Genomic DNA, 15,156 nt, shown 5'->3' with positions numbered 1-15,156 from the left:
GAGTGAATATATCAGACACATGTCGCATATGGGCAGAGAAAACCGAATTGACCTGCGGTGTTAACATAGCCCAAGCCAATGCTGGGAAAACATCTGTAGCAATATCACAGTTAGCTGGAATTGTTACCCTGTTTAAGTCAAAAGGCAGATAAATGTGACTAGTTTGTGGTTTTCTGTGCAAAAAGGGCTAAAAATTCATGTCACCCTTACTGATAAATCGATAACAATATAATACATACTTTACTTACACTTTCATCAAAACTTCACTTGAGGAACACAGAGACTTATCTTTCTCATCGCATCTCACAGAGCTGTTCTGATTGACCCGCTCCAGCAAACTTGCACCTCAGTGCACAAAACCCTGGGAAAGCTGAGCAAAATAGACGCCTCTGCACCATGGAGTGAATACTAAACATGTCACAGCATCATCAGAGCACATGAGCATGCCCATGAGAGGCGGGTATGAGGAAGTGACACATTTTCGAAACCTCATAAGTGGAATGATGCGGTGGCATCTGCATTCTTTACAAAATTAGAGTTGGAAAAGTTTTGTGGAAAGGAGAATGGGAGGAACAGTCAGAGGTGGAGACAGTCAAATGGAGACAACTACTACTAATCAGTGTGTATACATGCACACATTGTTGGTATGAATATGAAAGTTTTTCATGATGATGTTTTTTTTTCTTAGAGGTGCACGATAATTATCGGTCCGATAATAGGAATTATGATGTCATCACAATATGTCCAATAACATTATTAATAGGCCCGATAATATATTTTTGGCACGGTGTCGGTGGATTGTGCTGTGTGCGTTTGAGTTGTTTCATGGACCAAAATCACAAAAGTCTCTCCTCTTGCACCAAATGTTTTATCTGCTGACAAAGCACAATACCTGTTGGGTTTATGTTTGTTTTAATTCAGTGCTCATTGTTCAGGGGAACACATCGTCAATGATATTGACTAATTCATTGTGATTGTACCCTGCCTACTGCCCGTAGTTAGCTGGGATAGGCTCCAGCACCTCCGCGACCCTTTTGAGGAAAAAGCTGCATGGAAAATGAATGAATGAATGACTCAAATTTTATTTATTTGAAAAAATAAATATGGGCACTTTATTTGAAGTCAAAACTGTTCTTGTCTTTGTTTTGTTCATTATAATAATGTTCATGTCATCGTAAAAATTCTGGTTAGGTCAAACGAAAGTCTATGCTGAATCTGACACTAGTATTTTTGGCCTACACCTGTTCAAAAACCCCTCTGAATATACATTTAGAAATTATATATATTATCGGTTATCGTATCGATATTGGCCTTGAGTAGTAGGAAGTTATCGATATTGGTATCGGTTTAAAAAAAAAAAAAAAAAAAAGATATCGTGCACCCCTATTTTTTTTATCAATTTCTTTCTGTAAGCCAGATTCTTTGGTGCCAGCTATGCGGTACATTTCCACTTGAGCTGTGCCAAGGTGACCAGAATGAAGGCTCACATTCCCAGTGAGCCAAACACCAAGTTCTTGGAATTCGAACTGGGTGAGTTCGTTCACAAACAGTACCACTTATAACTTTACTGCTTTGCACAACAAACTTTGCAGATGACAACCTTTGTAAAGTCAAGACAAATAGATCTAATGTAAGGTTGCACCAAGGTGAGCATTAAGCCTTGTCTGATACCTGGATTCTATGCCTTCCTATTTGCAGGGGCAGTGTTGCATCTTCTCAAGTGTGGCCTTGGCGGTCAAGCTTGATTTAAAAAGCTCCACGAATGCTGCCAAGGTCATGACACTCACACCTCTTTACAGGCTGGATACATTCACAGGGGGCTCTACATTGTCTAACTGCCACAGATTCCTCTATTCACAAAACAATGGTGAGCTTTCATGGCAAAATCTGGTCATAGCAAGTAGTTATTCCTGTTTCATTTAAGCTTCATTTGAATTGATAAGCTTTTAGTTCATGATAAACTTTACATACAAGTATTGTGGTATGAAGACAAATTGCAACTCAAAGTACCCAAGTCATTGAGTTGCTGCAATGCTCCTCCTAAAAAATGCACTTCGTTGGGGTCACATGATATTGACAGTGATTAACCACATTGCTACTCACTTCCTCCTCTATATGTGGCTCTCTGTTACAGTGGCATTAATATCCCTCAACACAAAACATCTTGACATCTCACCATGCCTTCCCTTTGTGTACAACCACACCATTAATAGAATTTTCGTACAGAGGTGTACAAATCAACTAAATAGTGGGAAATGTTTTATCCGAGTTCAATCCACTACATGAGGATGACAACAACCTCTCCAAATGTACGTATTTGCTAAAGGCAAATGGCAGTTCTATTACTAGAGATGTCCCGATCCGATATTTGGATCGGATCGGACGCCGATATGGGCAAAAAAATGCGCATCGGTATCGGATCGGAACACGGGAAAAATTCCAATCCAGACTTCCGATCCAGTTTTTTTTTTTTTTTTTTTTAAAGTCTGGTCCGGGTTTTCCAGCGCACCGATTTACATAATCCATTCCAGTTTTTGCTTCGGTTTCCCTAAACTCCGGTCCGTATTTTACTGCACACCTTCAACACACTACATTTACATTTTCGTCTCCCAATTTACAGAGAGACTTTATCGGTAAAAATGTCAGCTGTGTGGGATCATTTCACCTTAAAGGACGACAAAGACGAAGAGGCAGAGAGCAACATATGCCACAATAAAGTCAAGCGTAGTGGTAAAGCTGTAAGAAGTTTTAATACAACCAACCTAATCAAGCATTTAGCGAAATACTACCACAAACAATATGAGGAGTATGTTGAGAAAACCGAAAACAAAAAGAAAGGTCCTATGCAACTAACACTGGCAGAAACTTTTGCTATGCGTGACAAACTGGCACTCGACAGTCCCAAAGCCCAGGGAATAACAAGAGTCATTGCCGAAGAATTCATTCTGGATGACGAGCCATTATCTCACATGAGTAAACACTCACCATCCAACACGCGATTCGGCCGTGGAAGATTCGAGAACGATTCACAAATATCCAAATTCCGATTATTGAAATATGTCAAGTAAAGCGGAACTAATACACAGCGCGGTCTTCAGGACGTAATGAGAAACTGACCGCATTGTGTCCCGAAAGTACACATAACTTGTCTTAGACCCAGGTAATGCCAATGCTCAACTCACGGCTTTAGCTCAACTCATGCCGCTGGATAAAAAACACAAGAATACCTGACTGCTGTTGACAGCTCCTACAAACTACGTCAACGTCGTTTTACTGGAGATAATAGATATCATATGTATATAGAACCAGATGCTACACAACAGACTCGACTGCGATAGCAACATTGAAGCATTGAAAACCAGATGCGTTAGTAAACAGCCGCCATCTTAAAGCAGAAGACCTACCTAGTAGGCTGTTGTGAGACTTCCAAGCGAACCTATTAATTAGGTTCGCTTGGAATCAAAATCTTGACTTGAATCTATCTTCAAAACAGTTTTAAAACTTTCACATGTCGAAAGTAGACAGAAGGGAAATTATGGAATAACGGGAGCAATTTTAACAACTTTAACAGTTGATTCACAAAATTAAATGAATTGAATGTACTGGACTGTCTCAGAAAATTAGAATACACAATATTCTAATTTTCTGAGACAGTCCTGTATATTGTTCTATGTAAAGGACGTCAGCCAAGGTCGGCCCCCCACATTTTTACCACGCCAAATCTGGTCCCCTTTGCAAAAAGTTTGGACACCCCTGCTTTAAATGTCGGATTAATGTACAGGACTGTCTCAGAAAATTAGAATATTGTGTATTCTAATTTTCTGAGACAGTCCAGTAGTTTAAAGCTGCTGATACAGAATGGGGACTTGAGTATTTTAACTGTTTTAAAATGTTAACTTGATACTGAAATAGTCGTTTATTTAAACCTGAGAGGCTTTTTATACAATTTTTGTAACTAATGCACGAAACATTAAAATCATCTAATAGCTTGGGGGATTTGTGGGATTTTCCACTGAGTTGTTGGTGTGTTTTGCTTTTTTAAGACAGTTTACAATATTATTTGCACGTTTTACTGACTGACTATGCCATTTCTGTTTGTTATTTATAATGTTTTGTGTTTGTCACTGAATAAACAGGTCGGTTTCTTGTTACCAACCGTTGTGTGTTATTCAAACTCACCTAATTCAGCTGGCTAGTTGTTATCAAGAGTACTAAAACCTTTTTCAACAAGAGTCTGACAACTCAGTAAGGAGGCTAAATAATTTTAAACTTTAACACATGCTCAGATAGGTCGGTATCAGTATCGGCCAGTATCGGATCGGAAGTGCAAAAACCTGGATCGGGACATCCCTAACTATTACCATTTCAAGCAAGTCAGAAACTCCAGATAAAATTGAATATCTTGTAAGCAGAAAAAGACAAAAATGACAACGCAATCAAGTAGGGGGAAAAAAGCTAGTAGCCCATTGACTGACTGAAAAAGAGAACCTATCCAACATAGCACGGATCACAATCCATGCAAAATCCATAGCATTGTCTTGTTTTGTGTGAAAATTATGCTTGAGCAATCCAACAAATGGTTAAATAAAACGGCAGATATCCGACACATGTATGCATCATGTGCACTATCATGAGTGGTGTGAACACAGCTAAGCATTAGCTGCAGATAACAATGCAACTTATCAAGATCTCCTCACAAGAACATAATAGACCAGAGTAATGTACAGTCTAGTCATAATACAATGTTTTCATTACCAAATTTCTGGCAATGTGAGCACCACTTTCTGTAGACCCCAGCAGACACATATACAGAACATTGAGCAGACCTGACCAGCCATTATTTGCAAGCCCTGATCTTTGGCGTAGTTCCTCACATGCATGTATGTTTAAAAAAAATATATATATATCGCCATGATTTCTCTGCTTCAGTTTCCTGTGGCCAAGTCAAGTAAGCAGAAAAACTAGATATACTGGACTGTCTCAGGAAATTAGAATACACAATATTCTAATTTTTTGAGACAGTCCTGTGTATATATACAGGACTGTCTCAGGAAATTAGAATACACAATATTCTAATTTCCTGACTGTCTCGGGAAATTAGAATATTGTGTATTCTAATTTCCTGAGACAGTCCTGTATATATACACAGGACTGTCTCAAAAAATTAGAATATTGTGTATTCTAATTTCCTGAGACAGTCCAGTACATGTCAGATGTTATGGGTTTAAAAAAATGTGAATGAAGTTTTTGAAACACAAGTTTTGGTTGTCTTGTTGTGTCGTGCTTTACCAGACTTGAGCCATTTAAAGCAGCCCCACCTATGTCTTCTTGGATACCACATCAATCTCCATATTATGCTGTGGTCAAAGTACCACAAATAGATCACGAAGAATGCTGCAGCATTTAGCTAAATGTAAGCTGTTGCTTACATGAAACAACTGTTTTGCTACAACAAACAGCTAGTTCTACATTTCATCTCAATTCTGAATGGAGTGGTTGTAGCATTTTTGTCATTCATACGTTGGTATTATAGTGAGATGATGTGGCAGCTAAATAAAAAAAGGGCAGGCTTTTCCCCATTCTTGTACTCAATACCACCCAGCCAGGTAAAACATAGGATTAGTAAGGTGCAACCACAACATATACAGCAACTTGGAGATAAACAATGGATCTGCAGACAGAATGGCCAGCTTCTCCTCTGCATTTCCTGAAACATACAATACTCTGGTCTATCCACACCCCATGAGAGTCCTGGCAAAAACTAAGGAGAAACACTGCTGTTACTTCCCATGTTGTAGCCGCTTCCTGTTAAATAAGGTTCCGCATGACAGGAACTCCCTGTGTAGCTATGTCACAAACTTAATTTGGGCTGCTTATAAAGCAAGGCTAAATTTATAATGCTTATTCTTGACCATTTAATCTTTGGAGTAGCTGACTTGTCTTTTATGTATCCACCAATCCTGCGAAAAGAGGCAGGCCCTGAAAGTGCTTAAACAAGGGGGAAAAGATGCACACAAAACAAAAGGATTAACCAGTCAGACCAGTTCAAAATTATATACAATACTCATTGAGTATGTGAGTCATTGCTTGTTACTGGAGCACATACAAGGCTGCTCTGGGGATAGGATGTCATGCATTATCAACACCACTCACTGAAAAGTTATGATGGTGAAAAAGCTCCAAACTGCATACAAGAGGACTTTAAATTCCACAACAAATGTCAGTTGTACAGAATCATTGCCTGCTCTAATGCATGTTGTCATAAAGATCTCTCCCACATACTCAATCACATCTTAGCCGCTTAAAATGGTCTTTAGAGAAGACGTAAATAACAACACTGTCATTAACTACTAATCTTTTAGGCAGGTATAATACTCAAAATGACACTGGAATATAAAGAGGAATTCAGAACTTTTATACCCCCCCCCCAAAAAAAAACACAAAAAAACAACAACAAAAAAACAAAAAACAAAGAACATCAGAAAAGGAAAGACACCACGTGGCGTTGCCATATTTTCATATGGTAAAAACAGAGCCCATTTGAGGAGGGGCATTTTTTCAAATAAACAAACCCTGTTCTTCCAGGCCCACTGCAATACAATATTGTTACTTATTTTAAACTGCCCCCCCCCCCCAAAAAAAAAAAAATACTTTATCTGAACTCTGTGTCATGAGACTGTCATAAGAACATCATAATTATGACAAGACACTCATGAACATTAATGAATGCTTTAGTGCTACAACAATTAATCGATTAACTCGAGTATTCGATTAGAAAAAAATATTCAGATTAAATTTTGTTGCTTCGAGTATTCGTTTAATTGAAGTGGCATAGTAATGGTTTATTTTCAAAGTGTTTGCATTTCGTTTTATTGATTAGGATGGATAAATTGCCCTCTGGTCTGCCTCATTTTACATGGCTGAATCCAGCTGCTCCCTGTTAAGACCAGTTTTTGTTTGAGCTAATGTTTTTTAATGCACTTGTAATTTAGTTTATAGGTATATTGCCTGAACCATTTGTTAAGAGCATTGTAAAAATAAAAAGTTAGCATTTTGTAGCGTTTAAGTTAGCGGACTTTTGCCATGTAAGTAAGCCAATTGTTGTTTTTTTTTGTTGTACTTAGATCCTTATTCATTTATTTATTATTTTTAACCGTTTGAGGCTCAGCTCAGGTATTTAAATTTTTCATGTTACTCGATTACTCGAACTAACTAGTTCATCGATTAATCGACTACTAAAATAATGGATAGCTGCAGCCCTAGAATGCTTATGACAGATGTATTTAATTGTTCTAATGGTTACACAGTTGCGAAACCCAAATCCAAACCCAAAGACATTTGAAAAAATCTCAATACTGTCATAAATCCTCATTCATATTCATGACACATGTCATTACATCATTGTGACAATCTTAGGACACAGAGTTCAAATAAAGTGTAACCAAAAATAAATAACAAGACTTAGGCTAGATTCATACCAACGGTTCTAATGCACAATTCCAATTTTTTGCCATATCTGGGTTTTTTGTGTGTGTGTGTGTGTGTGTGTGCCCGTTCAGATTCCCTTTTCCATTGAGCCTGTTCAAGTATCACGCATGCGCACTAATTCGCAGTCCGAGACGCGCTGAGGAAACTGACCCGCATTCGCAGAAGCATCAAAACAAATGACTACATATGACGCACACACACACACACACACACATACGGACAGTTTGCCCCGACTCCCGGCCGTGTAAGCAATTTTGAAATATTGCTCATTTGGAGCAGAGAGAAAACCAAGCATTTTCAGGCTTATCCTCAACACATTTTATTTTTTAATGACTGTTGTCAAGCCTGCCCCTTCCCCAAAAGAAGCGTTCAAACTAGGTGCTAACACTAATGCACAGCTACACTGCTACCATAGCGACCAGTCTCAAGACAAATAACTATGAACTGACGCACACGTCAGTTTAACCTGACTCGGACATGTAAGCAATACTGAAATATTGCTCTTTGGCACACAGTAAGAAACTGAGCATTATCAAGCTTATCCTTTTCTTAATTTTTTTTTTTTTTTTTTTAAATGACTATGGTCAAGCGAAGTAAAAGGAGAGTTCAAACTAGGCGCTAACGCTAATTAACAGCTACATCGCAGCAGTCTTGCCGGTCGCTCTTGCTCTTTGCTGACATAATTGCTGCATGAATCCCGATTTGGGAGACTTGACAGTTCAGACCGCCGCCACTTTCTGGAATAATGTGGTCCAGATCGGATATACTGGACTGTCTCAGAAAATTAGAATACACAATATTCTAATTTTTTGAGACAGTCCTGTGTATATATACAGGACTGTCTCAGGAAATTAGAATATACAATATTCTAATTTCCTGAGACAGTCAGGAAATTAGAATATTGTGTATTCTAATTCCTGACTGTCTCATTAGAATATTGTGTATTCTAATTCCTGACTGTCTCAGGAAATTAGAATATTGTGTATTCTAATTTCCTGAGACAGTCCTGTATATATACACAGGACTGTCTCAAAAAATTAGAATATTGTGTATTCTAATTTTCTGAGACAGTCCAGTAAACCACATACGGAAGTCACCCAGATCGGATTTGAAATTGTCCACTTCTATGTGACTTGTCCTGCTCAGACCGTCAAGTTAATGCCTCACTCGAGTTGGAAAAACACGAAAAAATCGGATTCATGCATTAAGACCTGAGATATGAATCTAGCCTTAGTACAAGGGATGTCCCGATCGCATATTTTTGCACCCGAATCTGAGTCACCTGATTCTGAGAATCTGCCGATACAGAGTCTCAATCCGATACTGAAAACAAAAGTTTTTTTTTTTTTTTTTAAAGAGATTTTCCAAACATGTTGCTGTCCCACTGTGCCGCCTTCATAATGTGAATTATTTCAAAACAAGAATACCGCAGAAAAATGCTTGTCTTTAGGTAAGTGAGCCATATTGTCAAGCCAGTTCACGCACACACACAGTACGCTCATATTTTTTGATAATTTTCTTCTTAATTTCAATGGTAAGCGTCACTTTTTTCCTTGTTTCACCACCTGCACTAACCTTCTTGGGACCCATGTTGATTTATCTCACATGAAAATCCACCGTGCGTCCGTCTTGCAGGAAAACAATGTGACAAATGACGAGTCAAACTTGACATCAGATGTCGAAGGGATCGTGTGTCTATGCGATTGTATGTCGAAGTACCACTGCACTACTCTATATAGTCTAGTTGGTTCTAGCAATTGAAAATGATCTCGAGGGTGTTGATGTGTCTGTGCATGTGGGACTGCAATAATTGTTGCTTAATGTGAATGGCACATTTCAACAACGATTTGTTTCAGAAGGTTGGACTGTAAAAACAAATAGCATGCATTGCCAACGTACCTTTGACGTAGAGACCTTCAATAACACACAAAGCAAGTAGAATTACGTAAGTAAGTAAGTAAGTGTTTTGTAAGGGACATTTCTAAGGCAATTAGTAATTAACATATTGCTCCAAAATTTAAGTTAAATTGAGACTGAATGTACATAATTGAACCATTGTGATGCCATAGGCCTACATCTGGCGCTACATCTAAAACATAATGGAAATTATGATAGAAACAAAGCGGCGCATAGCGCAAAAGTAGGACGGCCATTTTGCAAAGTGGTTTCAGGTTGAGGCCATCCAGTCCAGCAGCACAAATAGTGATCTCACCTCTTCAAAATGTGACCCAGGTCTGTAGAGCTCCTCTATAGCCACAGGGTAGACACATGGATCACACACACTCTTTGCATTTTCTAACACTGTAATCCTGTCAGTATCCAGTGCAAAAAACAAACTACATAATCTTTAGGAAGGTTGGAAGAGGCTCCATTGTAGAAGTAAACCTCTTGAAAGAAACGTTTACTCTCCCTTTAAATCTCAATCCCAACTTGTCATAAAATGGAAGCACTCCTTGCATGGAGAGAAACTGCAGGGAGCATACTTTTAGGAGTTATTGCTTCCTCTGTAGAGAGACCTTCAGGTTCAGGCTAGCTGTGTTATTAGTCAGCTGCAAAAGCTGTGAGGTTGTGTCAAAGTAGATGTTTTTTCCACATAAAATAAATCTCTGTTTTGTATGGCATGTTGAGAAATGTCAACAGCACTCCAAATGTGAATGAAATGCAATCTTTGACGGTATGTTGCTGTAGTTGCTCCTAATCCAAGACCATTGACAAACTGGAAACTGATCTCTGACTCTTGAAATGCCAAGCCCAACAAAGCCCAATCCCGTCTCCTTGTCTCCCTGTGCAACCACAGTTCTGGACAAGACTGAAACAGACTGCAATCTGGAAATGAACAGGGGCCATGCGTTTGCCAATGGGACCAGAACTCTGCTGATGGAGGGGAAATTTCTACATCAGACTGACACACATAACACAGTATGGGACCAAGGCTACACTTACTCGGCTGCATCTTAAAGTCGCAGCACTTTTGAGAGTGCCTCTTGAGTGCTGAGTCAAGAGGGTCAAGGGACAAAAGTCATGTGGCCGATGATGGATGGCTGACACGTGCTTTTAAGTCACTGTAGCTCCTTACGATGTATATTTACTTCTTTTCTACTATTCTACAGCAGCACACTCCCCTTAACTCACTGTTACAGATCGGAGCTGACGTTCTCATTCAGCAGTTCTGTAGTTTCACATTCCGCACATGGCTTTTCTGGATAAAAGAGTATTTTTAGCACTGTTACTGCGCAATAAAAACCTGAAGATATGTAGCGATTTACTTTCAGAGAAGTACTAAGAGAAGCATTTAGAGAACCACAATGCTGAAAACAATTCCATTGAAATCAAGCAGTACTAAAGTAAAAATGCATCTTCAGAAGAGATTCTGGGTTCCATATGTCTCAAGCATCACACTTAGGGCTGTCAAACGATTAAAAATTTTAATCGAGTTAATCACAGGTTAAAAAATAATTAAGTGTAATTAATCACAATTCAAACCATCTCTAAAATATGCCATATTTTTCCGTAAATTATTGTTGGAATGGAAAGATAAGACGCACATAAACATTCAACATACTGTACATAAGTACTGTATTTGTTTATTATAACAATAAATCCACAAGATGGCATTAACATTATTAACATTCTTTTGCTTAAAGGGATCCATGGATAGAAAGACTTGTAGTTCTTAAGAAGATGAATTTGAGTACAAGTTATAGTAATTTTATGTTAAAACCCCTCGTAATGTTTTCATTTTAATAAAATTTGTACAATTTTCAATCAAAAAATAAACTAATAGCTCGCCAATGTTGACGTCGCCAAGCGGGACGTCACATGGGCTCCCTGCCAGTCTTCCACAGTGTCTTTAACTACGTAAGGTAGTGATTGAAATACACCACATGGTGTCAATGGCTAGTTTTAAATTAGAGAGCTAGCCAAGGTAAAGTCTGAGTAAGTTTTATGTGTATTTTGCATAGCTATTTTGATTGGGAATGCCAGTTCTCTTCGCATCGAGCGCTTTTCTTTTTGTGAACATTATTTTTTTGAGAGATAGGAATATTATTTTTGTTGCGCTTTCACTAAATGATACTGTAGCGACTTAACTGTTCCACCCAAATGCATGATGGGAAGTTGGGCAACCATGACTGTCAGTGGTGGCTGCAAATGGTATACAGTATGTTCTGCGTTGTGTTCAATTAAGCGTGTTAAGAAAAAGATTGTCTCCTGTCATTCTTCTCCACGTCGTTCGCCACAATAGTTATGTTTGTTGTGGAAGATTTGCCAAAGCTTATGCCAATGAAAGGCGCTGTCCAATGAACGCCTGTGTCCACTCGCATTTCTCTGCCTTTACGCTCTCAATGTGCTAAAACGGCGTCATTGTAAACTGTTTGAGGCAACGCATCAACGGTTCTTTCCGTGCAAGCGTTAATTGCGTCAGATATTTTAACGTGATTAATTAAAAAAATTCATTACCGCCCGTTGACGCGATAAATTTGACAGCACTAGTCACAATCATTCATCTTTTTTCCCCCTTACTTCTACTCTTGGGCATCTAAAACAGATCATTGGGCTCATTTAAATGCACTAAATGTCATTAAGAGCAAAACACAAATTTCTAATTGCATTAAAACAACAAAGTTTCATCACAGCAGATCTAAAGAACTTTGTGGGTGAAATGTAAATGCTGAAACCAATGACAAATTCGTCCACCATTAAAATTGAGTAGGTCTCTGCTTCTTATTAGAGGGTGGGGGGAAATAAGCAAAACAAAGCCTACATTTTTTTTTTTTTGCCAAGTAGCCTAAACTTAACTAAAAAAACAAAGCTAGGGCATAAATTGGCAGTTCTTTATTTGTAAAAGTAGAGACAGATGTCTACAACAGTTTTTTGCATTACAAATTTAGTCAGAGAAGTTGTTCATTGGATTCCAACAGCAACAGAGGACATCAAAGCGTGTGAGGGGTTAACCAAGAAACATTTAAATGTTGCTCTCTTTTTGCAGGGGAGACCATAGCCTTAATGGTAAAGCGTTTAATACCACGCACTAATGATCATATGTCCATCCAGCCTGGATCTGCAGCTTGAAAAGACATTTCCTCTCTATGCTTTCATGGGAATTTACCAACTTCCATAAGCATCAAAGTCAATGTCTATCATTAAATAAATTATAACAAAAGTGTGTTGTCTTATTCCTGCTTATGTTTTTGCCTTTAAAAGAAGCATGTGTGACTTGTTTGAAGAAGCATCGTCTTTGACAATAAGAGCGAGGCGTATTATTAACGCCAGTTGTATGGATGGATATCTGTGACAGAAGGATTCCTTACAGTTGATGAGCCAAACAGGCAAGGAGATTTGGCCTGTTTCATTCTTTTCCCTACCTCCTCTTATTGACTAATATATTGGTACCTAATGCAGGCCAAAGTAGCAAACACGTCAAACGCCAATAAAAATCACACAACTCGTGTGTTATTGAAAGTATTCTCTTACCTCCAAGACTGGTCCTGCACCAAGTATAGTCCTCTCCACACCGCTAGCATAACCCTTCTGGCTGAGTGCGGTCAGACAATGGATGAGAAAGTTGGTACTTTGTGTCTTGCCTGAGCCGCTCTCTCCAGAGATGACAATACACTGGTTGACCTTCTTCCTTAGCATGGCATAATAAGCCACGTCCGCAATAGCAAAGATGTGTGGCTCCAGTTTGCCCAACTGGTGGTTTTCGTACAGTTTGACATACTTTGGGTTGTAGATTGGCAAAAATTTGAATGGGTTGATGGCAATGAGTATACTGCCTGCGTAGGTGTAGATCTTTTTATTGTAGAAGCGTGTGCGCAGGTTGTTTAGGATACTGTCTTCATTGAGTTTGGGGAGGTTGCAGAGATCCGCAAAGTCATCCTGAGGAGGCGGAAGGAAACCCCTGGCAGCTAGTTGTTGTGCCTCCTGCTCTTTGGACAGGGGTGGGAGGTGGACATAATGAATAGAGCCGTCGTTGTTTCTTTCCTGGTTAAAGAATAGAAATTGAAGGTATTTAATTTGCATGCCTTGCGTTACCAAAAACAATACAGATGAAAAGGAAACCAAATTAAAGGTTGCCACAAACACTAGTCAGTCAAGCTTTATTGAGAAATATCTCTTGTCAAATATTACGTAATGAGGCCCAGCAAAATGGGATGAACTGTTTGCAAGTTTATCTTGCAACATAAGTATCTCATTTGCTCATTTATAGATTTTGTATTAATTTGCAATTTTCAACAAAAGAATAATTGAAATTATATAAAATGAAAATTAAAAACAAGTTCTAAAACCGTGAAGTTTTTCAGAATTTTTTCTGAATACAAGAGAGCATGATCAATGTACCTGGAGTAAGAAGTAAAAACCAAGGCTCCGCGGGTGCTGCTCCTGGGCTTTCCGAGGCCACAGCAAGAACCTTTGCACCGGAAGATCTCCAGCCTCCAGCACCCACTCTTCCCCGCCAGATTCCTTAACCTCTGCCAGTACATACAGGCCGCCAGGGTCCAGCCCCAGTGCCTTGGCAGCATCAGAGATCACAGAAGCTGCGGTGGCATCCTTCTTCACTCTGATTAATTGTGGAAAAAACATTAGTGGGGTGCAAGATAAAGATTGCTAATATTTTTTTTTAATAATGTGGCCCGCCCACCTCAGATTGCAGCAGGTGGATGACTCAGCAGCGAGCCGTGGATAGATCTGGAGCAGGTATGAGCGTCCGTTGTTATCGTTCGTGCTCGTTAGTAGACCTGCTCCCCTCCTTACCCCACCTACACTCGATGCTACGGCGGCATCGCCATCTCTGACACTCATCCTGAGTCAGAGGGTGTTGCCTCAGCATGCCGCAACCACTGTCCGTCTCTCACCACATAGCACCTGAAAGAAAATAAATCAAACTATGTACAGTGATATATTTTACAGTTAGACCTTCACACTTGAATTATGTCATTTGTTGAAGTAGATACTACATAGCAAAAAACATGTTATATTTTTTTTGACGGAACAATGTCTTATTAAATAACAACTAGCATATTAGCAATATAGATGGTTGGATGTGACTTTGCTGTGAATTTAAAAATGATATATTGAGTTTGTCACTTTTTCTTTTACTCACGACTGCCACCTACAAGTCTTCATGACGAATTGCTAGTTATTATAAAGTGGAAGAAACACTAAGCATTTTCGAGCAAAGGCATTATTAATCAACAATTTATCTGTAAGGCCTTAGCTCTAATTATCTGCCTTATCCTACACAATGTGTGTGATCATATACAGTTTACAATGTTAGGATTTTAATTGTCAAAAATAGACATTGGAGATGTCATTTTAACCACAGTTACCGCTACTGACGCAACAAAGGCAATGAACCCAGCTGCTACGTGATTGAAACCATAATACAGAAACAGAACACACAAAGGAAAGCACATATGGTGCTTTGATGGCACTTTATTAACTATTCTTGAAAGGAACGTGATGTAAAACTTGGTATCTAGATGAGGACAAGAGGTGGGAATCTTGGGGCATCTAACGAATCGAATATTGATGTACCCCTACCTATTGGCTGCTTTTCATGTTTCGTACATTAGTCACAAAAATTGTACAAAAATCCTCTCGGGCTAACCCAAACTACTATATCAGTATCAAGTTAACAGTTCAAAACAATAAGTAAAATACTCAAGC

The 15,156-nt window shown here is 38.8% G+C and overlaps 1 protein-coding gene and 1 long non-coding RNA gene across 2 annotated transcripts in view; one reads left to right on the top strand and one right to left on the bottom strand.

Moving 5' to 3' along the window:
• The window catches only part of si:zfos-588f8.1, a 94,404-nt gene that overhangs the window by 48,793 nt on the left and 30,455 nt on the right, over positions 1-15,156 (bottom strand). Inside the window, 3 exon segments of the mRNA XM_057840120.1 lie at positions 12,961-13,470; positions 13,828-14,047; positions 14,129-14,352. Of these exon segments, the coding sequence (XP_057696103.1) occupies positions 12,961-13,470; positions 13,828-14,047; positions 14,129-14,289 (891 nt within the window). The 5' untranslated portion in view covers positions 14,290-14,352.
• Positions 1,356-10,856, top strand: LOC130918433 (uncharacterized). Its single transcript, XR_009063745.1, has 3 exons — positions 1,356-1,530; positions 1,699-1,867; positions 10,286-10,856. It is a non-coding gene; the product is annotated as an uncharacterized LOC130918433 (long non-coding RNA).

Source organism: Corythoichthys intestinalis, chromosome 7 (genome assembly GCF_030265065.1).
Source record: "Corythoichthys intestinalis isolate RoL2023-P3 chromosome 7, ASM3026506v1, whole genome shotgun sequence".
Taxonomy (NCBI): Eukaryota; Metazoa; Chordata; class Actinopteri; order Syngnathiformes; family Syngnathidae; genus Corythoichthys; species Corythoichthys intestinalis.
The sequence above is the reverse complement of the archived record's forward strand: the minus strand, read 5'-3'. Positions and strand labels throughout refer to the sequence as shown.